Below are 23254 nucleotides of genomic sequence, written 5' to 3' on the forward strand. Positions count from 1 at the left end.
CATTTAGCATCATGATAATGCAACATGGAGAAATCTTCATTGTGAAGACAGGGCTTTGTTTTCACAAGCACTGTGCATTGGTCACTCTTAACCACACTGATGTGGTGAGATGCATTTGCAGTAGTAAAATTGATGAGGATGTATGTTTACCACACGTTTTGGTTCTCTTCCACCTGTTGCAGACTTTGTCTAGCAGCTGTTTTCTTCAGGACTTCAGCTCAGTTGGTGGTGGTGGTGCTGATGAGCCACTGTTGATGATGGACGTTCAAATATCCTACCCAGAATATGTTTTGCCCCTTTGCCACCCTCTATGCTTCCTCAACATGGAATATTGATTTGTCAGCTGAGGTAGTGGGGATGTTGGTTGCCCGTGGTAAACAGCAGGAAATCTCCTTGCCCATGTTTGACCTGATGCCATGAGACGTGGTGTGGTTCAGAGTCAATGTTGAGAACTCCCAGAGCAATTCCCTCCTAACTGGATACCACTATTTTGTGTCTATCCTGTCGCTGGACATACCCAGGGACAGTGATGGTGTTGTCTGAGATATTGTATCTTAAGGTATGATTCTGCGTGTATGACTGTGTCAGGCTATTACTTGTGTAACCTATGAGATGGCACTCTCAATTTTGGCACTAGTCCCCAAAACTTGGCAAGAAGGACTTGCAGGCTCATTACGACTGAGTTTTTCATCACTTCCAGTGATTAGGCTGTTGCCAAGTGGGCTGTCCAACTTCATCCCATTTTGAGACTTTCTAGCAGTTGATACAACTGAGTGGCATGTTGGACCATTTCAGATTGTAGTTAAGAGTCAACGACATGGTTGTACATTGAAAACATATGTAACCCAACCCAAACCATTGCAGTTTTTTGTACCTAACGAACATTGGTGAATCTAATGGGTTGTTAAAACAATTGACAGTGATTTCACAGTCATCATTAGATTTTCCTTATAGTTCAAATTCTAACATCTGCCATGATATGATTAAAACCTATGTCCTCAGAATATTACCTGGGACAATATCACTTTACCATTGCCTTCCAATGCTTTAGAATTACTTCATTGGCTTGAAGTGTTTTAGCATGACTCTGAGTTTGTGAAAGTCAATAAGCTGTAGCTTCTTTAATATAAGTCTTAACTTATGCTGGCATTATACCAGGGCTGAAGGTGATTTTTTTTCTATGGCTCTTAAGTGTTTTGCTTCTTTGGGCTGTTTGATTTTCATTCTCATTCATTCATTTATTAGGTAATGCAGTCATGTGACAATGCTTTCCATGTTTGTATTGACAGATGGAATAGTTGCATTCATGCAGAAGCTGATATTTTCTAATCAACCTGTTTAGAAATGTTATTATGTATCTCTGGAGCAAGTGGGACTTCAACATAGGCCTCCTGGATCAGAGATAGGGGCATTATCCACAAGAGTCCGCTTGCACAGAAGCAAAATTAGAAGAATTCATTAATATCCTCAATAATGACCAACTCTTTATTAAACGTAAAGACACTACATACAAGGAAAATATCAATTCCCTCAACACTACTGTATTTAAATGGCACAAGGCAACAAGTTTTTTTCAATATTACTGACACACTCTTCTACACAGAACAAATTGTCTTAAACATATCTTCCATAGACTGGTGGGTCACATCTAATGTGCTTCCATCCCAATGCACAACCAGAACATTTTAAATTGGCAATCACCACCATTCAATTGCATCTCTCATTCTCAATCTCAAACTTAAGTTTTACAGTTGACTCATGGTGTTCATTTTATCCACTACATTTTTCTGCCACATAGTAGCTTATGTAGTCTTTAAACCAAGTTTCCACATTCATTTGCAAGGAGTTTATTAGCTCAGTGAAATCCAGATTTCCTGGTTTCCAGGTAGCTGAATATTTATTTGTTGACAGGTTTAAAACTGTTCTTTCTCCCCACAGCATCTCTCACCCTTCACCATTCTCCCGCCCCTCCAAGCAACCTCTTTCTCACTCCCTTCTCCCTCACCCTATTCCACTTGCAATGTTCCTTTTAGCCCTCATTCCTCATAGTTTTCTTCTCACCCCACTTCTCTTGCAACTTCCTTATGACACATCATCACCTTGCAGCTTCCTTCTCACACTTCACTCCTCCTACAACTTTCTTCTCAACCTTTCTTACTTCTCCACTCCTCTTTTTCATCCCCCCCCCCCCCCCCCCCCCGCACCACCCCAACTCCTTTTTCAAGCTCCCTCTCACCTCTATCTTTTGCAGCCTCCTTTTCTACTCATTCCTTGGAGTCCCCTGTGGCAGTCTCCTCCTCTATCCACTCCTATCACAACCTCCTCATGCTGTTAAATTTCAATCTTTGTCTGCATTGCTGCCATTAGTGGATGAAGTTGTGGTCACATTCCGCCCTTATCTGTGCCTTGACTGCAATACAATCAACTATGCAAATAAGGCCAGGTACATTTTTGATAATCCTACCTATATGCTACTGGAATATATCTTGGCTTACAGATCGCCCAAATGGTGACCATCAGAAATGGTACCATCCAAATAATATCCTAAATGTCATGAGCTTCTGGGGGCTTTCCTGCTAATTGGACAAACCAAAGCTGTGCTTTGTATCTAGTTTGAAAAATAATCTAACTCAGGATAATTTGGGGTTTAGTTCTTCCATGGGCAGTATTTTATATGAGAACCCTTTAAGTGAAATGTTTGAGGCACTTTTGATCTAGGTGGACTTGATTGCATTATGCATGGTCTGTTTTGCCACATTGAGTTATTTAAATCTCACAAATTGTGGCCACACTGAGATTTATGAATATTAGTAATCCTGCCACTTCTGCACCATTGCTATCTACCAGGAGGCCAAGGTAAGCTTGTGTATTGGGACTGTAGTACTAGTTATTGAAATTGGTGGTCCACTGAGATAGTCTGTCACAGGCTGTACCCATGGATCACCACTTGCTTAAGTACATGTCTTTTTGGATGGATAGTGATCGTATGTTGACACCAGATCCTCTAGGTGAATTGACTATGCTAAATTGCCCATGCAATTGTTCAGGGATGTGTAGGTGCATTAGTCAGGGGAAATGTAAAGTAATAGGGTAGAGGAATGGGTCTGGGTGGGATACTGTTTGGAGTGACAGTGTGGACATGTTAGGCCAAATGGCCTGTGTCCATCCTATAGGGATTCTATTAAAAAAAATAAAAACTTGAAGCAGGAGTAGGCCATCTGGCCCTTTCTAGCCTGCTCCACTGTTCAATTAGATCATGGTTGATCTTTTCGTGCCCTCAGCTCCACTTAACCACTCTTCTCACCATAATCCTTAATTCCTTAACTGTTCAAAAAAATTATCTGTCTTAGCTTTAAAAACATTTACTGAGAAAGTCTCAACAATTTCACTGGGTAGGGAATTCCATAGATTGGCAATCCCCTGGGTGAAGAAGTTCCTTCTCATTTCAGTCCCAAAATCTGTTCCCCCTAATTTTGAGACAATGTCCTCTTGTCCTAGTTTCAGTCGCCAGTGGAAACATCCTCTCTACTTCTATCTTATCAATTCCCTTCGTAATTTTACATGTTTCTGTAAGATACCCCTTCATTCTTCTGAATTCCAATGAATCCCAGTCCAATCAGTTTTCCTCATAAGTCAACCCCCTCAACTCTGGAATCAGCTTAGCGAATCTCCTCTGCACTCCCTCTAGTGCCAGTACATCCTTTCTTAAGTAAGGACACCAAAACTGCACACAGTACTCCAGGTGTGACCTCACCAGCACCCTATAAAGCTGCAACAAAACCTGCTTTTAAATTCAATCCCTGTAGCAATGAAGGACAAAATTCCATTTCCTTCCTAATTACCTGTTGCATCTGCAGACAACCTTGTGTGATTCGTGCACAAGAACACCCAGGTCCGTCTGCACAGCATGCTGCAATTTTTTATCATTCAAGTAATAATCCTTTTTACTGTTATTCCTATCAAAATGGAGACTTCACAATTATTAAAATTGTACTTGAAAAATTATTTAAATTGTTAAAATTATTAAAATTATTAAAATTGTATCTGCCAGACCTTTGCCCACTCACTTAAACTATCTATACCCCTTTGCAAAGTTTCACAGTCCTCTGCACACCTTGCTGTACCACTCATCTTAATGTCATCCGCAAACTTTGACGCACTCCACGTGGTCCCCAACTCCAAATCATCTACGTAAATTGTGAATAATTGCAGTCCCAACACTGACCCCTAAGGCCCACCACTAGTCACAGATTGACAACCACAAAAGCATTCATTTATCCCCACTCTGCATCCTGTTAGTTAACCAATTCTCTATCCATGCTAATACATTGCCCGTAATTCCTAATTCAGTGAGACTCTCTGACAGCTGCTTTTCAGAAAACTTAGACTCAGGCCCATTGCCACAGCATTTTCCAATAGACAGTGGGAGTTTCAGTCAGTCTGACATGTGTTGAAGTCTGTTAATTGATACTTTGATCTGGTCTTTGAGATCTTTCCAAATTTTTTCTGGATTTTACTGATTCTCGATGGAAAGATCAAATCAGATGTGTTAATTCTGCAAAGTATTTTCTTGCTCATAGAAGCAAGATTTTCAGAACTCTCAGGATCATTTATTCTTTCATTTGTAAAATAGACAGCATACATTGTTTGAATAGCTGTAGATCCATAAAGTATCACTGGATGTCCATTCCATAAGTAAGTATTTAGCTTCTGTTGTTATGATTTGGAGATGTCAGTGTTGGACTGGGGTGGACAAAGTTAAAAATCACACAACATCAGGTTATACTCCAACAGGTTTATTTGGAAGCACTAGCTTTCAGAGTGCTGCTCCTTCATCAGATGGTTGTTGTTGTCTGCCTTTTCTTGAGAAGCTCAATTCAGTATTTTTATATTTCTTCTTCTAGTTTTGCGCTCTCTCTTTTTTTCCTTCTGTTTCCCTTTATTTCTTCATTGCTACTCATTTACTGCCCTTGGTTCCTTCAGGAGTATTGGCTCAAGATTTACAGGTTGGTAGTTGCAGGTTTTAACGTATAAGTGGATTGTGTTAAAATATAATTGCATTATGCAGGATTTATAAAGGCTTGGTGTCATTTAAAGAAAGAAAATTATGAAAGAAAGAGGTCTGGATGAAAATAAACCTCTTAGTGCAGAAAACTGTTTTTGCAGGAAGCATTTGAATCTATACTTTTAGGACTATTTAACTACCCTTTTTCTCAAACACAAATTGGAACAAGAGGCTGTCTATCCTTTTTTTGACAAAGAGAATGAGATGAAGAACTCACTGGTACAAGTCTCTATCATTTTAGTTTTGACTTTATTGGCAATTTTCACTATTTTGTTTTTAAGTAATCATAAAACCCTACAGTTTGGAAACAGGCCATTAGACCCAACAAATCCACACTAACCCTCTGAAGTGTATCCCACCCTGACCCATTCCCTTACCCTAACGCACCTAACCTACACATCCTTGAACATTATGGGCAATTTAGCATGGCCAGTTCACCAAACCTGCACATCTTTGGACTGTGGGAGGAAACTGGAGCACCAGAGGAAACCCACATAGTCACAGGGAGAACATGCAAACTCCACACAGACAGTTGCCCGCGTATGGAATCGAACCCGGATCCCTGGTGCTGTAAGACAGCAATGCTAACCACTGAGCCATCGTGCCGCCCAACAGTAAAGGGATAGAGTCACAGAGATGTACAGCATGAAAACAGACCCTTCAGTCCAACTAGTCCATGCCAACCAGACATCCCAATCCCATCTAGTCCCACCTGCCCACACCTGGAACATATCCCTCTAAACCCTTCCTATTCATATACCCATCTGGATGCCTTTTAAATGTTACAATTGTACCAGTCTCCACCACTTCCTCTGGCAGCTCATTCTGTACACATACCACCCTCTGCGTGAAAAAGTTGCCCCTTAAGTCTCTTTTATATCTTTCCCCTCTCATCCTAAACCTATGCCCTCTAGTTCTGGACTCCCCCACCCAGGAAAAAGACTTTGTCTATTTATCCTATCCATACCCCTCATAATTTTGTAAACCTCTATAAGGTCACCCCTCAGTCTCCAACGCTCCAGGGAAAACAGCCCCAGCCTATTCAGCTTCACCCTATAGCTCAATTCCTCCAACCTTGGCAACATCCTTGTAAATCTTTTCTGAATCCTTTCAAGTTTCACAACATCTTTCCGATAGGAAGGAGACCAGAATTAGATGCAATATTCCACAAGTGGCCTAACCCAATGTTCTGTACAGTATGACCTCCCAACTCCTGTACTCAATACTCTGACCAATAAAGGAAAGCACACCAAAATGCTGCCTTCACTAACCTATCTACCTGCGACTCCACTTTCAAGGAGCTATGAACCTGTAGTTCAAGGTCTCTTTGTTCAGCAACAGTCCCTAGGACTTACCATTAAGTGTACAAGTCCTGTTAAGATTTGCTTTCCCAAAATGCAGCACCTCACATTTATCTAAATTAAACTCCATCTACTACTTCTTAGCCCACTGGCCCATTTGATCAAGATCCCGCTGTAATCTGAGGTAACCTTCTTTGCTATCCACTACACCTCCAATTTTGGTGTCATCTGCAAACTTACTAACTATACCTTCTATGTTCACATCCAAATCATTTATATAAATGAATAAAAGCAGCAGACCCAGCACCGATCCTTGTGGCACTCCACTGGTTACAGGCCTCCAGTCTGAAAAACAATCCTCCACCACCACCCTCTTAAGTTACTTAAACCTGACCGTGTTAAATACTTTTAATACTAAGTTAAAGCTTCTGATGCTCTCTGCTCCAATAACAATTTCTCAAAACCTACCTATCACTCATTAACAACAGTTTCAAGACACAATTTAGGCTCGTGCTCCTTTACCTGCTGGAACTGTCACTATCTACCTTCCTCTCTCAATGTTCTGTCTCCTCTGAACCTTGCCTCTTCCCTTTTATTTGGTTAGAGGAAGGAAGGAAGAATGGAAACACTACAGTCATGTAATATTTGAGGCAAAGTGTTCCTTAACAGCAGGTTCTTCCAGGATACTTTTCACACCTACCCTGATTGCATTCCCAGAATGCAAACGAGCGACAACTCAGCACCCTCTGGTTGGGTCTACCAAGCTTTGCCATAATACATTATCAGGTGATATATAGAAGGATCACAAATCAGTGGTGTTTAACCCCATGAAATAAATTTCGATAAAAGCCTTTAAAACAGCATATCCAATTAAATTACATTCCCTACAGTATGGAAACAGGCCCTTCGGCCTAACAAGTCCACACCGACCCTCCGAAGAGTAACCCACCCAGACCCATTCCACTACCCTGTATTCCCCCTGACACTGGGCAATTTAGCATGGCCAGTTCACCTAACTTGCACATCTTTGGACTGTGGGAGGAAACCGGAGCACCCAGAGAAAACCCACACAGACAGGGGGAGTATGTGCAAACACCACACAGACAGTTGCCCAATGCTGGAATTGAATCTGGGACCCTGGTGCTGTGAGGCAGCAGTGCTAACCACAGAGCCACGGTGCCGTCCCCTTGAACTGAATTGTTCTTCAGTCGGCTTTCAAATGTTTGTGTTGAAGTACAGACTTGAGACAGTCCAGGGAATCCCTTGTGAAATCAACCTGTAAGCCTCTCATGGTTCATTCCGGAGATTGTACCTTTAGTAGTCAGGAATAAAAAAAACTCTTACAGACAGTTTAGTTCAAGTTTAATCATTCCCTTCATTTACTAATAGCATCACTGTTACTATATAATACTGATACCTATAAGCCAGGCTAATAATCCAGGAGAGTAGAACATCAGATCTTCAAGAGTCCTGGCAGGCTATTCTGTTGTACTATCACAAACAAGCTATCTTTATACACAAGTTTACAAACACAAAAAGTTAACAAAAGCAATGCATGTTCTGAACTAGACAGACAATAGTGAAGAACAATAATTCGCGACAGAAGTTAATTGATACCGAGTTTCATTTTGAGTTCAGAATCAAACATTGTTATTAATTTCACAAAAGAACAGCCGTGAATGTTATCACTCAGTGCCCTCTTAAGGTAAATGTTCTTAATTGTCTTACCCTCCTTGTCTGTCTATTTTCTAGTGTGCAGCAAATGTGTTCTATAATTCAAAATTACATTTTGATCTAAATGTTTAAGGACAAGTTTTAAGACTATAAACTTTCTCATTTCCTCCTTTTGTCATTTCATGACAACTATATAGCTTCTGTAAGTATAATTAGTCCATTTAGTCAATTTGTGTTCTTAATAAGTCAAGTGCCTTCTCTGGTGAGTCATTATCCGGAGGAGCAGGGTCTAAAAGATACTGGATTTCAGCATTGAAGTTCGGGCATGGGGGTACAAAAGTAGACAAGGGTCAATTAACCAGATTCCCCTTTGGCTTAGACAAAAAGCAATATACGGTCTATTTCATGCTTAAGTGGATGACAATGTATATTCCTAGGATGAGACCAAGGACTATCAGTACATCCCACACGATCCATCTGCACAGCGACCATAGCCAGCATGTAACACTCCATCCACATGAAACTGATGACGGTGGGGCAGGTATCTTCCCAGCGTCTTGACCCGTTTTGTTGATAACATCTGTGTTAACCGAAATGTCCTTTGACAAATCATTGATATAGACGCAACATTGCCGGCCAGTGACTGAACAAGCACCTACTTCTTTAGCAAGGAGGAAATCTAGCACTAGCTGATTTTGAAGCATCATCATCCGGGTCTCCTGTAATTCCTTGTTCAAGAGCTTCTGAGCGTGGGCAGTTGAGTTGGCAAGTTTTTCGATGTCATACACAAGGTCACTTATCTGATCAAGGGCGATCTCAACACCCCAGTCAGGAATAAAACCTCCCAGCAACCTGGACCTCCAGGTTTGTTGATGGAAGAAGTTGTATAAGTCCTGTTTTGTTTCTCCTCTACTTTTTGTTCCGTACTGATTCACATGTTGGTGGGCGTTCCATTTATCATCTATTTCAGGTACTTCATGGTGGAGAGTAAAAAGTGGTAAGGTGTATCCTCGGGCACAATGTCCATCCCAGTCATTGGGTAAATATGGGTAGGCTTTGTTTTCGCATAGCCAATGAAAGCTAAAAGGAATTCCAAGGGTGCACTTCTATGAGTGAATGACGAGTCCATCAGAGCGAGAGCTGAATCTTGTAAACAGTGGGTGCTATCAAACGTTTGGTTGTCCAAGTGTATTAAAAGATGGAAAGTAGGAGTACGAGCAGTGTCTTTGATAATATTTTACACAGTTTTTGTTTCACTCGCCCCACGTCGTGGGGACCGGAAAGTCTTTCAAAGCACCATCCTAACAGCAGAACAACATTAACGTTGAATCCTTTAGGTTTGTTAGTGCACTTCACACAGCGACATGCTTATTCTACCGAATGGGTTTTTCCATCAAGTGGGTGAGTCCTATACACTGTACACCAGAATGATGGAAGAGTGAGCTGATAACACATGGATCAGGGGTTTAGCTTGAATAAAGAAACCATTAGTAACAGATGGAGGATTGTGAGTGCATGGTATTTTTGGTCTTTCTTCATTTTTCCAGCTTGTCTTGTTGATTATAGCAGTTACTGAATACAGGAAATGTGTAAAGGTATTTCTGTCAGTGGCAATAGGTCAGATAGGAGAGGATTCTGTCGAGAAAATATAGATGGTCAGTCTCATGGCAATAGGTGCTTTAGAGTTTAGTGATTTGATATTATATGCTCAATACTACAATCTGTACAGTTCATTTTGAGAGGGGAACAGTAGGTTTTTGGTGGATTGAGCGCATGAGTTTATGAGGTGGGGGCCATTATCGGAAGAGACCAGTACTGGTATTCCAAATCTGGGTATGATTTTTACAAGTAGAATTTTACAAGTAGTTGTTGCTGTGCAGTCAGTACAGGGATAAGCTTCAATCCATTTACAGAATACATCGATTATCACTAAGCAATACTTATAACAATGACATCTAGGTAATGCGATAAAATCTAACAAAAGGTGCACTTGGCAAGGGAGTTTCACCTGGTGGACACTTTACTCCTTTCCCGAGATTATGCTTTTGACAAATTCAACAATTTGCAGCTGCTTGTTTTCCTTTTTCTTGCAGGTGGGGATTCCACCAAGTTTGGAGAATTCTGTCCACCATTCCCTCCTTCCCTACATGATTATGTGTATGAATATAATCAACTAGAATAGGCAGAAGTGAGTCGGGCAGACATGTCTGTCCTACCAGCGTAACCCAAAGCTTATTGTAACTATTTACATAACAACCATGGTTCATCCATCTTTGTTTTTCCTCAACATTTGTTAACATTATGGGCCATTTAATGTGGCCAGTTCACCAAACCTGCACATCTTTGGACTGTGGGAGGAAACAGGAGCACCTGGAGGAAACCCACATAGACACAGAGAAAATATGCAAACTCCCCCAGATAGTCTCCCGAGTCTGCAATTGAATATGGTTCCCTAACGCAGTAAGGCAGCAATGCTAACCACTGAGCCACCGTGCTGCCCAAAAGTAAAGGGATATTTCTAGTATATTTATAAAAGCCTTTAAAACTGCATGTCCAATTGTTCTTCAATCGGTTTTCAAATGTTTGCCTCCATAATGTTAGAGTCTTTTCTTTGTAGACACCCATTGCTGCTAACACTGATGTGTGTTTTGCCTGCAGCAGGTGTACTCTTACCTGATGTGACAATGGCATGGATAATATAATATTGAAGAGTCTGAGTTCTCGGGTACACCTCCCACAGAGTTCTCGGGTACACCTGAACAGGTCCTGGGGATTTATCCACCTTTAACTGTTTCAAGACATCCAGCACTTCCTCCTCTGTAATCTGGACATTTTTCAAGATGTCACCATCTATTTCCTTACAGTCTATACCTTCCATATCCTTTTCCACAGTAAATACTGATGCAAAATGTTCATTTAGTATCTCCCCCATTTTCTGTGGCTCCACACAAAGGCCACCTTGCTGATCTTTGAGGGGCCCTATTCTCTCCCTAGTTACCCTTTTGTCCTTAATAGATTTGTAAAACCCCTTTGGATTCTCCTTAATTCTATTTGTCAAAGCTATCTCATGTCCCCGTTTTGCCCTCATGATTTCCCTCTTAAGTATACTCTTACTTTCTTTATACTCTTCTAAGGATTCACTCGATCTATCCTGTCTGTACCTGTCATATGCTTCCTTCTTTTTCTTAACCAAACCCTCAATTTCTTTAGTCATCCAACATTCCCTATAGTTACCAGCCTTCCCTTTCACCCTGACAGGAATATACTTTCTCTGGATTCTTGTTATCTCATTTCTGAAAGCTTCCCATTTTCGAGCCTCCCTTTACCTGTGAACATCTGCCTCCAATCAGCTTTTGAAAGTTCTTGCCTAATACTGTCAAAATTGGCCTTTCTCCAATTTAGGACTTCAACTTTTAGATCCGGTCTATCCTTTTCCATCACTATTTTAAAACGAATAGAATTATGGTCACTGGCCCCAAAGTGCTACCCCACTGACACCTCAGTCACCTGCCCTGCCTTATTTCCAAAGAGTAGGTCAAGTTTTGCACCTTCTCTAGTAGGTGCATCCACATACTGAATCAGAAAATTGTCTTGTACACACTTAAGAAATTCCTCTCCATCTAAACCTTGAACACTGTGGCAGTCCCGGTTGATGTTTGGAAAGCTAAAATCCCCTACCATAACCACCCGATTATTCTTACAGATAGCTGAGATCTCCTTACAAGTTTGTTTCTCAATTTCCCTCTATAATATAATCCCAATAAGGTGATCATCCCTTTCTTATTTCTCAGTTCCACCCAAATAACTTCCCTGGATGTATTTCCGGGAATATCCTCCCTTAGCACAGCTGCAATGTTATCCCTTATCAAAATAGCCACTCACGCTCCTCTTTTGCCTCCCTTTCTATCCTTCCTGTAGCATTTGTATCCTGGAACATTAAGCTGCCAGTCCTGCCCATCCCTGAGCCATGTTTCCGTAATTGCTATGATATCCCAGTCCCATGTTCCTACCCATGCCCTGAGTTCATCTGCCTTCCCTGTTAGGCCCCTTGCATTTAAATGAATGCAGTTTAATTTATTAGTCCTACCTTGTCCCTGCCTGCCCTGACTGTTTGACTCACTTCTGTTGTCAGCTGTACCTGTCTCAGATTGATCTCTTTCCTCACTATCTCCCTGGGTCCCACCCCCCCCCCCCCCCCCCACCCCCACCCCCCCTTACTAGTTTAAATCCTCCCAAGCAGTTCTAGCAAATTTCCCTGCCAGTATACCCCTTCCAATTTAGGTGCAATCCGTCCTTCCTGTACAGGTCATTTCTACCCCAAAAGAGATTCCAATGATCCAAAAATGTGAATCCTTCTCCCATACACCAGCTCCTCAGCCATGCATTCATCTGCTCTATCCTCCTATTCCTGTCCTCACTAGCTCGTAGCACTGGGAGTAACCCAGATATTATTAACCTTGAGGACCTCCTTTTTAAGATTCTACATAACTCTCTAATTTCCCTTCAGAGTCTCAACCTTTTTCCTTCCAATGTTGTTGGTTCCAATGTGGACAATGACCTCCTGCTGGCCCCTCTCCCCCGTGAGAACATTCTGCACCCTCTCTGAGACATCCTTGATCCTGGCACCAGGGAAACAACACACCATTCTGCTTTTTCTCTGCTGGCCACAGAAACGTCTGTCTGTACCTCGGACTACAGAATCCCCTAACACAATTATCTCTTGGAAGCCGACGTACCCCTCGTTGCATTAGAGCCAGTCTCAATACCAGAAACTTGGCTGTTCGTGCTACGTTCCCCTGAGAATCCATCAAATTTTCCAAAACAGTATACCTGTTTGAAATGGGTAAACCCACAAAAGATTCCTGCTCTAGCTGTCTACCTCTCTTACCCTTCCTGGAGTTAACCCATCTATGTGACTGTATCTGAGACTTTCCCCCCTTTCTATAACTGCCATCCATCACATACTGTAGCTGTTGCAAATTCCTCATCGCTTCTATCTGTCTCTCCAATCAATCCACTCGGTCTGATAAGATTCGCATCCAACAGCATTTATGGCAGATATAATCCGCAGTAACCCTTAAACTCTCTTTAAACTTTCACATCTGACAAGAAGTACATATCACTGCAAAGGCCATTTTTGCTCCTTCACAATCTACAGACCCAGAAAATAACACCGTCTTATTCCTCTACAAACACTGCCCAGGTTAAATTAATAGCTATGGCTTATATTTTAAGTTTAATCAAGAGACTTATCTCCAAAAACATATAATCAAGAAAGAATCCACTGTACCCACTACTCCAGCCTTTTCTATTGGACAGACTTAAAACAATTAACTTATCTGATTCTGTGCTGTGAACTTGGCCCAACAGTTCCTCCAAGATTAGTTGTGAATTTCACTGTTTGTTAATTTTCTCAGATGCACTCTGATGTAACACATAATTTGATGCTGTAAAATTAAAAATCAGAAAAATATTTATGACAGAGTCATTTTCTTACTCTATACAACATGGATCCAAAGGTTTCTGAAATAAGCACCAAAACAATAGCTATACATAATTTAACTTTTGGTTCGCAGTAGCAAGGAAATTCAGATTTGACTGACTTAATTCTATTTTATTCTGTACCCAAATTTGCTCGATCATTTATGCTGCTTGTGATTTGTCTAATGAAACATTGTCATTGAAATAATTCCATTCCAAAATGTAATATGAATTTTTTGCACATATGCTAATTTGAAAAAGCTCTAATTTATGCTTGAAATCAAGGTAATTCAGTTTCCTAAACTTTCAAGCCACTGTATGGCATTCATTTCCGATTCATGTTATCCTCCAAGAGAATCTAAGGATAGTGCTTATTTCTTTTTAATCAAACTGTTCAGACTTGCTTTAAACCTCTAGAGCAGGTGGAACTTGAATCCAGGCCTCCTGGTCTAGGGGTAGAGGCACTACCATAGAGCCACACGAGGGCAAAGATAATGCTTCTTATTTGAGAATGGTTGACACTCTCATTCGTTTGGCCGAACTGGTCCTCACCCTTAACAATTTCTCTTTTGAATCCTCCCACTTCCTCCAGACCAAAGGGGTAGCCATGGGCACACGTATAGGCCCCAGCTATGCCTGTCTCTTTGTTGGCTACGTAGAGCAGTTGATCTTCAATAATTACACTGGCACCACTCACCACCTCTTCCTCCGTTACATTGATGACTGCATTGGCGCCACCTCGTGCTCCCGCGAGGAGGTCGAGCAATTCATCAACATCACCAACACATTCCACCCTGACTTTAAATTTACCTGGACCATCTCTGACACCTCCCTCCCCTTCCTGGACCTCTCCATCTCCATTAATGACGACCGACTTGACACTGACATTTTTTACAAACCCACCAACTCCCACAGCTACCTGGATTACACCTCTTCCCAGGGGAAAGTGAGGACTGCAGATGCTGGAGATTAGAGCTGAAAATGTGTTGCTGGAAAAGCGCAGCAGGTCAGGCAATATCCAAGGAACAGGAGAATCAACGTTTCGGGCATAAGCCCTTCTTCAGGAAGGGCTTACACCTCTTCCCACCCTACCTCTTGCAAAAATGCCATCCCGTATTCCCAATTCCTCCGCCTCCGCCGTATCTGCTCTCAGGAGGACCAGTTCCACCACAGAACACACCAGATGGCCTCCTTCTTTAGAGACCGCAATTTCCCTTCCCACGTGGTTAAAGATGCCCTCCAATGCATCTCGTCCACATCCCGCACCTCCGCCCTCAGACCCCACCCCTCCAACCGTAACAAGGACAGAACGCCCCTGGTGCTCATCTTCCACCCTACCAACCTTCGCATTAACCAAATCATCCGCCGACATTTCTGCCACCTCTAAACAGACCCCACCACCAGGAATATATTTCCCTCCCCATCCCTTTCCGCCTTCCGCAAAGACCATTCCCTCCGTGACTACCTGGTCAGGTCCACGCCCCTCTACAACCCACCCTCCCCTCCTGGCACTTTCCCCTGCCACCGCAGGAACTGTAAAACCTGTGCCCACACCTCCTCCCTCACCTCTATCCAAGGCCCTAAAGGAGCCTTCCACATCCATCAAAGCTTTACTTGCACATCCACTAATATCATTTATTGTATCCATTTTTCCCGATGTGGTCTCCTCTACATTGGGGAGACTGGGTGCCTCCTAGCAGAGCGCTTTAGGGAACATCTCCGGGACAGCCGCACCAATCAACCACACCGCCCGGTGGCCCAACATTTCAACTCCCCCTCCCACTCTGCTGAGGACATGGAGGTCCGGGGCCTCCTTCACCGCCGCTCCCTCACCACCAGACGCCTGGAGGAAGAACGCCTCATCTTCTGTCTCGGAACACTTCAACCCCAGGGCATCAATGTGGACTTCAACAGCTTCCTCATTTCCCCTTCCCCCACCTCACCCTAGTTCCAAACTTCCAGCTCAGCAGTGTCCCCATGACTTGTCCTACCTGCCTATCTCCTTTTCCACCTTTCCACTCCACCCTCTCCTCCCTGACCTATCACCTTCATCCCCTCCCCCACTCACCCATTGTACTCTATGCTATTTTCTCCCCACCCCCACCCTTCTCTAGCTTATCTCTCCACGCTTCAGGCTCACTGCCTTTATTCCTGATGAAGTGCTTTTGTCCGAAACGTCGATTTCGAAGCTCCTTGGATGCTGCCTGAACTGCTGTGCTCTTCCAGCACCACTAATCCAGAATCTGGTTTCCAGCATCTGTAGTCATTGTTTTTACTAAGGAGTTGTGTGCCCATCAAATTGCTAGTTTTAACTAAGTAATTAGCTATCCTGGAGGTACTTAATAATGACCTTGGACAACAAACTGCAAGGTGTAAACTGTTCCAATAGAGGTCTTCAAGCTCCTGAATATTTGTGGTTCCATTGAAGCAGTGATGGGATCTTTGCCATGTGAACCAAGCAGCTATCTTTGACAAGTTCCCAATATTCTCTTCTGTAACGTTCTGGAATTCATCAATTGTGACATGTGTATGACAAAACAAAGAGAGTGCTATTTATTTATACAGTCTCACTGGCCTCCCCAAAATGGGGAGTTAGTGGAACACTCACCACTCAAATCTGACTGAAAACCTTGTGGGTTACATCAATAAAAGAATTTTCATTCATTTAATTGCTGATTCTATGTAACACCCAGCCGTGGATTTTGCCCATGAATGACCAGCACACAGTAAATTGGCATGATGCATTTGATCAGTAATGGGTGTTCTGTTTGAGGATAGAAACAAAGTAATTTTAAATTTAAGGTTCTAGGAATGAGAAAATTTAATATATTTTGGTCATTAACAGCATATCTCTTAAAGACATTTTTGTTGCATAATAAATTAATAAAATTCCACATCAAGATGATTCACTTTATTTTTCAGAATGCCCTGATGGTTTGCTTTGCAACAATACAATTCCAAGACACTACAAACGATACTCCCATTTGCTGCTCGCTGAAAGTAGAGCACTGGGTCAGAGTGATGTTCAATCCACAGTTCTGCATAGTTCAATTAAAGATGCCTTCACATTTTCACCAGATCCTAACAATAATCATCAATCTTTACAGAACAATCAGTCTCCCTGGATTCAAGAACATCTGACAAACAAAAATCAAAATGCCCTCCTACTGCTAAAATCTCCTGTCTTCAAAGTTAAGGAAAAAAGCTCAAAAAAATGCAAAATGGCAAAAGCAACAAAAGGAAGCACTTCTGAAAATGTTTCAAGGGGGAGTGTTTCTGCAGCCTCACCCAGTAGCCGACACAGAGGATTGCCTAGTTCAGCACCGCTGTTAACAAAAGAAGTGGAGCCTGGGATTAATATAGATAGATTTTTTAATGTAAGCAGTACAAAAGTAAAGCTAAACAGTCTTATAGAAGGCAAATCAACTTCTGACCTTGATTCAACTACCAGTAATAATAGCAAGGATGATATCAGTTACTCTCCACTTTGTTATAATAAAATTCCAGATCAAAAAAGGTTATCTTCAACAAGGAGAAGATTGTTTCATAGTCAAACTATTAAACACAATTGTAAACTCGAAGATGGCAATATTTCTGACCCTGTAGAGAATAATAACCATAAGCAAGAGTTGGTTCATAAATCTTGTGGTCTTAAGGACACGATCACAACTGATTTTAAAACTTTTGCTATTGGTCCAGATTCCAGTCTATTAACTACCAGTGCTAATGTTCTAACTAGAAGTAGAATAAGTATTACAACACAACCACACCAGGAAAAAGCTGTACTGTCAGCTTGTAGCAGGATTCCATTGGATAATGAGAAGATGAAACAAATTAGGAACTTGTCACAAACTAATTTAACAGATTCAAACTTGATTAAATTGCAATCAGTCAATTCAAGTTCTGATAATTTACTGAAGCCTCTTCAAATTAAACAGGAACCAACCAGTTTATCAGATTCCACTCGAGTTAGGCAAGAACCAACCAAATCATTCCAGCTTGCTCAAAATGTTGTTGTGCAGGAGTTTAATGTTTGCTTAGCAAGAAAAGAGGAGGAAGATAATTTTGGCTGTCCTGTGAAGACATCATTGTCTCAGCACTCCTTAATTTCACTTTCATCGAATGTTGTAAAACAGGATAGTTCCCATTCTGAAACTCTTACTTCTTCAAAAAGCATTGGACTTCAAAAGAATAGAATGACTTTGGAAATGGCATCACTGGGGTTATTAGACAGAGGTCCCATAAGAATCCCCAAAAAGAATGATTTAAATAAAGGTTTAAAGCAAACTGACATTGGAGTTTTTTTTGGACTTCAACCCAAAATCAAAGAGGAGCAAAAATGTTCAAAAACAATACCTCAAGGAAAAGCAAATGAATTGGTTCCTGAGATTTCATATAATGAAAGAAGGCAAAGACAAAGAAAGAGGAAAATAGGAAGCTCTACAGGTGATGAAGCATCCATAGGCACTATAGATAAACTTCAAATGGAGCTAGGTGATGGACAACAAGGAAGGACAAAAAGGCAAAGAAATGGAGTAAGCACATTTAAAAAGAACAAGCAGTGTCCCTTTTACAAGAAGATTTCAGGTAAACAATCCATTTATGTTTTGCTTATGATCAGTTAATTTGTTTTTGATGATAGCTAGGAGTCAAATAATAAGTTACTCTGTCATGATATATTTGTGTAGCATGGGAAAATGTAATTTTACATGTTTACAACTTATAATATTTTATTACGTGTTTGTATGATCATTACAGAGAATATGAAGTTTGCAATAGTTCTCAACTCTAGTACTAATGTGCCACTTTTTTATGTATGCCTTTATATGTAAGCAACAGATAGGGATAACTGTTCAGATTTAGTTGGACTCTGATTAACTGTTAGTCCAATTGACAAGATGGAACAAATGTAAATTTTAAAAGTTAGTCAAGGAAATTTGCATGTTGGTGCCCCTATTAAATTGTAATTCGTTGATTAAATACATGAAGTTCCATCATAAACAAGTGTTTAGCCCATGCCACCATTAACCCTTCCCTTCTTGTAAACAAACAGTCCATGTCTCATATCCAAATGTTTTATTACTCATTTGTCATGTATTTGGTCGACCTAATCTTTAATCTTAAAATATCTTGAGTGTTTCAAATCCCTCAGCTGATTCCATAAAAGAAGTCTTTTAATTTCTCTTCTGACTCTTTGCAGTTCATTTGGGATTTGTGGTTCCTTGTTCTACACCTGCTCAATCACCACTAATAGTCTGCTTCTACCTACTGCCTGGTCCCTGTCACCTCAATATTTACATTCTTATGAACAATGCTTCACTTTGAAGAGGGTTCATGCCCGAAACGTCAATTCTCCTGCTCCTTGGATGCTGCCTGACCTGCTGCGCTTTTCCAACAACACATTTTCAGTTCACTCTTTGAAGTATTTGTGTTTATACTTCGTAGGTATTCTCTTTCTGAAGTGTCAATGGAGACAAATGCTCACTACATTCCCTTCCCACCTACTCCTGGCCAGTCCTGTTCCTCCACTCTGGATTTTTTTTCAATCTTCTCCAGATTACGTCCATTCAGGCTCTGGGAGGATGAGAGAATGGAAATGGTAGAATGTCTTTTTCTGGTTAATACAAACCTGTCACAAATATATTATAGGTTATTATTAGCTTAGTATTTTTTTCTTATTTATACTATTTGTTATCAAACCAGAGGGAAAGAAAAGAAATGGCCCAAATGTGGTCAAAAATATAGGATCAGAAGAGAGGTTGAAAGGCGGAACTTGATTTAAAGATCTGGGAAGCTGAAAACATATCTATCAATGGCAGTAATTTAAAATCTGGAATGTAGACTGTGGAGATCTTGAAGGCTTATAGAGTTGGCTGAAGTTAGAGGGGGCAAAGAGGGAGATTATGGATTTATGTTAGAGTTTTTGGATTCTGGGCCAGTATAAGAAAGCAAGGAGTGGTGGATGAACAGAACTTGGTGTGATTTAAGGGTTTTGATTTTACTCTTCCCTGCACTCCTTCCCAAAAACGAAAGAAAAACTGTGTGTGTTTCCTTCATGTCAGGATTTTTGACTGTTTTGATAAGTCATCAATATTTGTATTATACAGCAGCAAACTGTCTTCACAACTGTTCTTTGTGCTTTCAGGAACTAATTTCACAGTGGATGCCTTCCAATATGGTGATATTGAGGGTTGTACTGCCTACTTCCTGACTCACTTTCATTCAGATCATTATGGAGGCCTTACCAAGAATTTTAAATGTCCTATTTACTGCAGCACAGTAAGTTATGTAGTATTTGAGAGAGAACTTCTCAGATATATTATGCATTTGAAACACAAATTTTGGTTTTCACTCTGCGCTGTAGCAAAGTCCAGTGAACTAGCTGCTAGCCATTTGGCTTATTGGGAATCCAGTTTTGGATGATTGCATTTTTGATTGGTGTGTGATAATTTGTTTTGCTATAATTGGACATGTAATTAATGTACTTACACTTTCTATTTCATCTTAAAGAATACTGGTGGTTTTTTGATTGAACAATGCCTTACATCTCCCGCTACTGAATGGTGTAAATACAGGTACATGTACCTGTATTGTGAGCAAATCTAAAGGGTTTTCTGTTAAGTTAGGTCTTGTGGTTATAGTGACATGGTTCTAACTATGTCTGTGGTTGGATAGCAATTTCTATTAAATAATTCTATATTGTGGGAAGAGAGAAATAAAATTCCATGCATATTGGAAATGCCAAAAAAAAAAATGCTGGAACTATTCAACAAATCAGGTAACATTGATGAAGAGAAACCATTAATCTTTCAGGTTGAAGGCCTTTCCTGACTGACATCCAACCAGCAACATACTTTCAGCATTTTCCTTTCTTCAATTTATATTTTCTGTTTTTTCTTTATTTATGCCTGTGTCATTTGTCATAGTCAAACAGCATAGAAACAGATCCTTCGGCCTAGCATGCTTGTGCTGACCAACAAACATCAAACTATATTGATCCCATTTAGCTGCTTTTGGTCCGTAGCCTACTGTGCCCTGGCATTTTAATTGCTCATCCTGATATTACTCAAATGATGCAGTAGTACCTGCCTCCATCACCTCAGGCATATTTCTACCACTCTCTGATCTCTTCACGTCCCCTGTCAACCACCCACTACTCACCTTAAACCTACTGGTTTTGCCATGGCAAAAAGTTGCTCACAATCTACCCTATCTATGCTTGTCATAATTTCTTGTATCTCCGTCAGATCCCCTGTCAGCCGCCTCTGCCCCAGAAAAAAATTAATTTAATTTGGTTTAATTTAATTAAGTTTAATTTTGATAAATGCTAGATATTGCATTTTGATAAAACAAACAAAGGTGAGACTTGTACAATTAATGGTAGGACCCCTGGATAGTGTTGTCGAACAGAGAGACCTAACGGTTTGGGTACATAGTTCTTTGGAAGTTGCATCACAGGTAAAAAGGATGGGGGTTAAGGTGTTGCCTTCATTGCTTAGACAATTGGCTTTAGGAGTTGGGATGTTATATCGAGGTTGTAGAGAATGTTGATGAGGCCACTTTTGGAGTACTGTGTACAGTTCTGGTCGCCTCACTTTTGGAAGGCTATTATTAACTTGGACAGATTCTGAAAAGATTTACTTGGATGTTACTGGGTTACCAGGATGATGGAGGGTTTGAGTTATAAGGATGGGCTGGGACCTTTTTCACTAGGGCACAGGAGGTAGAAAGGTGACCTTATAGAGGTTTATAAAATCATGACAGGTGAAGATAGGGTGAATGGCAAATGTCTTTTCCAGAGGGTGGGGGGAGACAAAATTGGGAGGGGGGCGGGATTTAAGATGAGAGGAATGGCAACTTTTTCACACTGGTTTGTATGTGGAATGAACTACCAGAGGAAGTGGTTGTTATAAGTACAGTTACAAAATTTAAAAGACATTTGGATAAGTACATGAATAGGAAAGGTTTAGAAGGGTATGGGCCAAAAGGACGCAAGGAGCTAGTTTAATTTGGGAAACTTAGTCGTCATGAACGAGTTGGACTGAAGGTTCAGCTTCATGCTGCATGACTCTAAAACAAATGCAGCCTTTCCAGTTTCTCCTCCTAACTGAAGCTTCTCAACTCTGGCAACATCCTGGTGAATCTCCTCAGCAGGCTGTCCAGTGTAATCATGTCTTTCCGATAGTATGATGACCAGAACGACAGTGTTCCATCTGCGGCTTAACCAATGCTGTGTAAAGTTGTACCATGACTTCACTGCTCTTGTATTCTACACACTGGCAAATGAAGGCAAGTATCCCAGATACCATCTTCATTATCCTATCCTCCTTGCTGACACCTTATACACCAAGGACCCTTTGTTCCTCTGTACTCCCTAGAGATCTACCATTTGTTGTGTTAAGTCCCTTTCCTCAATAGACCTTTCAAAATGCATCATCTCTCACTTATCAGGATTAAATTGTGGGTGGCACGGTGGCACAGCGGTTAGCACTGCTGCCTCACAGCGCCAGAGACCCGGGTTCAATTCCTGCCTCAGGCGACTGATTGTATGGAGTTTGCACGTTCTCCCCGTGTCTGCGTGGGTTTCCTCCGGGTGCTCCGGTTTCCTCCCATAGTCCAAAGATGTGCAGGTTAGGTGAATTGGCCATGCTAAATTGCCTGTAGTGTTAGGTAAGGGGTAAATGTAGGGGTATGGGTGGGTTGCGCTTCGGCGGGTCGGTGTGGACTTGTTGGGCCGAAGGGCCTGTTTCCACACTGTAACCTAATCTAATCTAATCTAATCTAATCTAATCTAAATTCCATTTGCCGTTGCTTTGCCCAATTTACCAATTAATCAAACCAAACTGTAACCTGCGATCATTCTCCTCCGTATCAACAACATCACCAATTTCTGTGTCATCTGCAAACATAATAATTGCATCTTCTACATTTACATTTTGTATGTAATAACCATAAAAGTCCCAGCACTGATCCCTGTGCGACACTGCTGGTCATAAACTTCCAATAAAAAAAAACCCTCCACCGTCATCCTTTGTCTCCTATTTGCACGCCAATTTTTGATTGAATTTGTCAACTTGGACTCTTACTTTTTGGACCAAGCTTCCATGTGGGACCTTACTGAAGCTCTTGTAAACCGCATCAGTTAAACTATCATCATCAGTATGTTTAGTCACCTTTCTAAAACAACTCAATTAAATTAGTCAGGCAGGATCTCCTTCCAACAGGCCTCCAGTCTGAAAAACAACCCTCCACCACCACCTTCTACCTTCGAGCCAGTTCTGTATCCAAATGGCTAGTTCTCCCTGTATTCCAGGAGATCTAACCTTGCTAATCAGTCTCCCATGCGGAACCTTGTCGAATACCTTACTGAAGTTCATATAGATCATGTCCACCACTCTGCCCTCATCAATCCTCTTTGTTACTTTTTGAAAAAACTCAATCAAGTTTGTGAGACATGATTTCCCATGCACAAAGCTATGTTGACTATCCCTAATCAGTCCTTGCCTTTCCAAATACATTTGCGTCCTGTCCCTCAGGATTCCTTCCAACAACTTGCCCACCACTGCTGTTTCTCATTTTTATAAACTACCTGGATGAGGGCATAGAAGGATGGGTTAGTAAATTTGTGCATGACAGTTAAGATCGGTAGAGTTTTGGATAGTGCAGAAGGATGTTGTAGGCTACAGAGGGACAAAGGTAAGTTGCAGAGCTGGGCTGAGAGGTGGCAAATGGA

At 41.2% G+C, this 23254-nt stretch overlaps 1 protein-coding gene across 1 annotated transcript in view; it reads left to right on the top strand.

The window, feature by feature from the left end:
- The window catches only part of dclre1a (DNA cross-link repair 1A (PSO2 homolog, S. cerevisiae)), an 80619-nt gene that overhangs the window by 26359 nt on the left and 31006 nt on the right, over positions 1-23254 (top strand). The window contains exons 2-3 of the mRNA XM_043712784.2: positions 16444-18108; positions 19667-19800. Of these exons, the coding sequence (XP_043568719.1) occupies positions 16444-18108; positions 19667-19800 (1799 nt within the window). The remainder of the gene's footprint in view (positions 1-16443; positions 18109-19666; positions 19801-23254) is intronic.

The sequence above is a fragment of the Chiloscyllium plagiosum genome, unplaced genomic scaffold (assembly GCF_037043375.1).
Source record: "Chiloscyllium plagiosum isolate Xiang-an unplaced genomic scaffold, Cpla_swu_hap1 HiC_scaffold_22, whole genome shotgun sequence".
Taxonomy (NCBI): Eukaryota; Metazoa; Chordata; class Chondrichthyes; order Orectolobiformes; family Hemiscylliidae; genus Chiloscyllium; species Chiloscyllium plagiosum.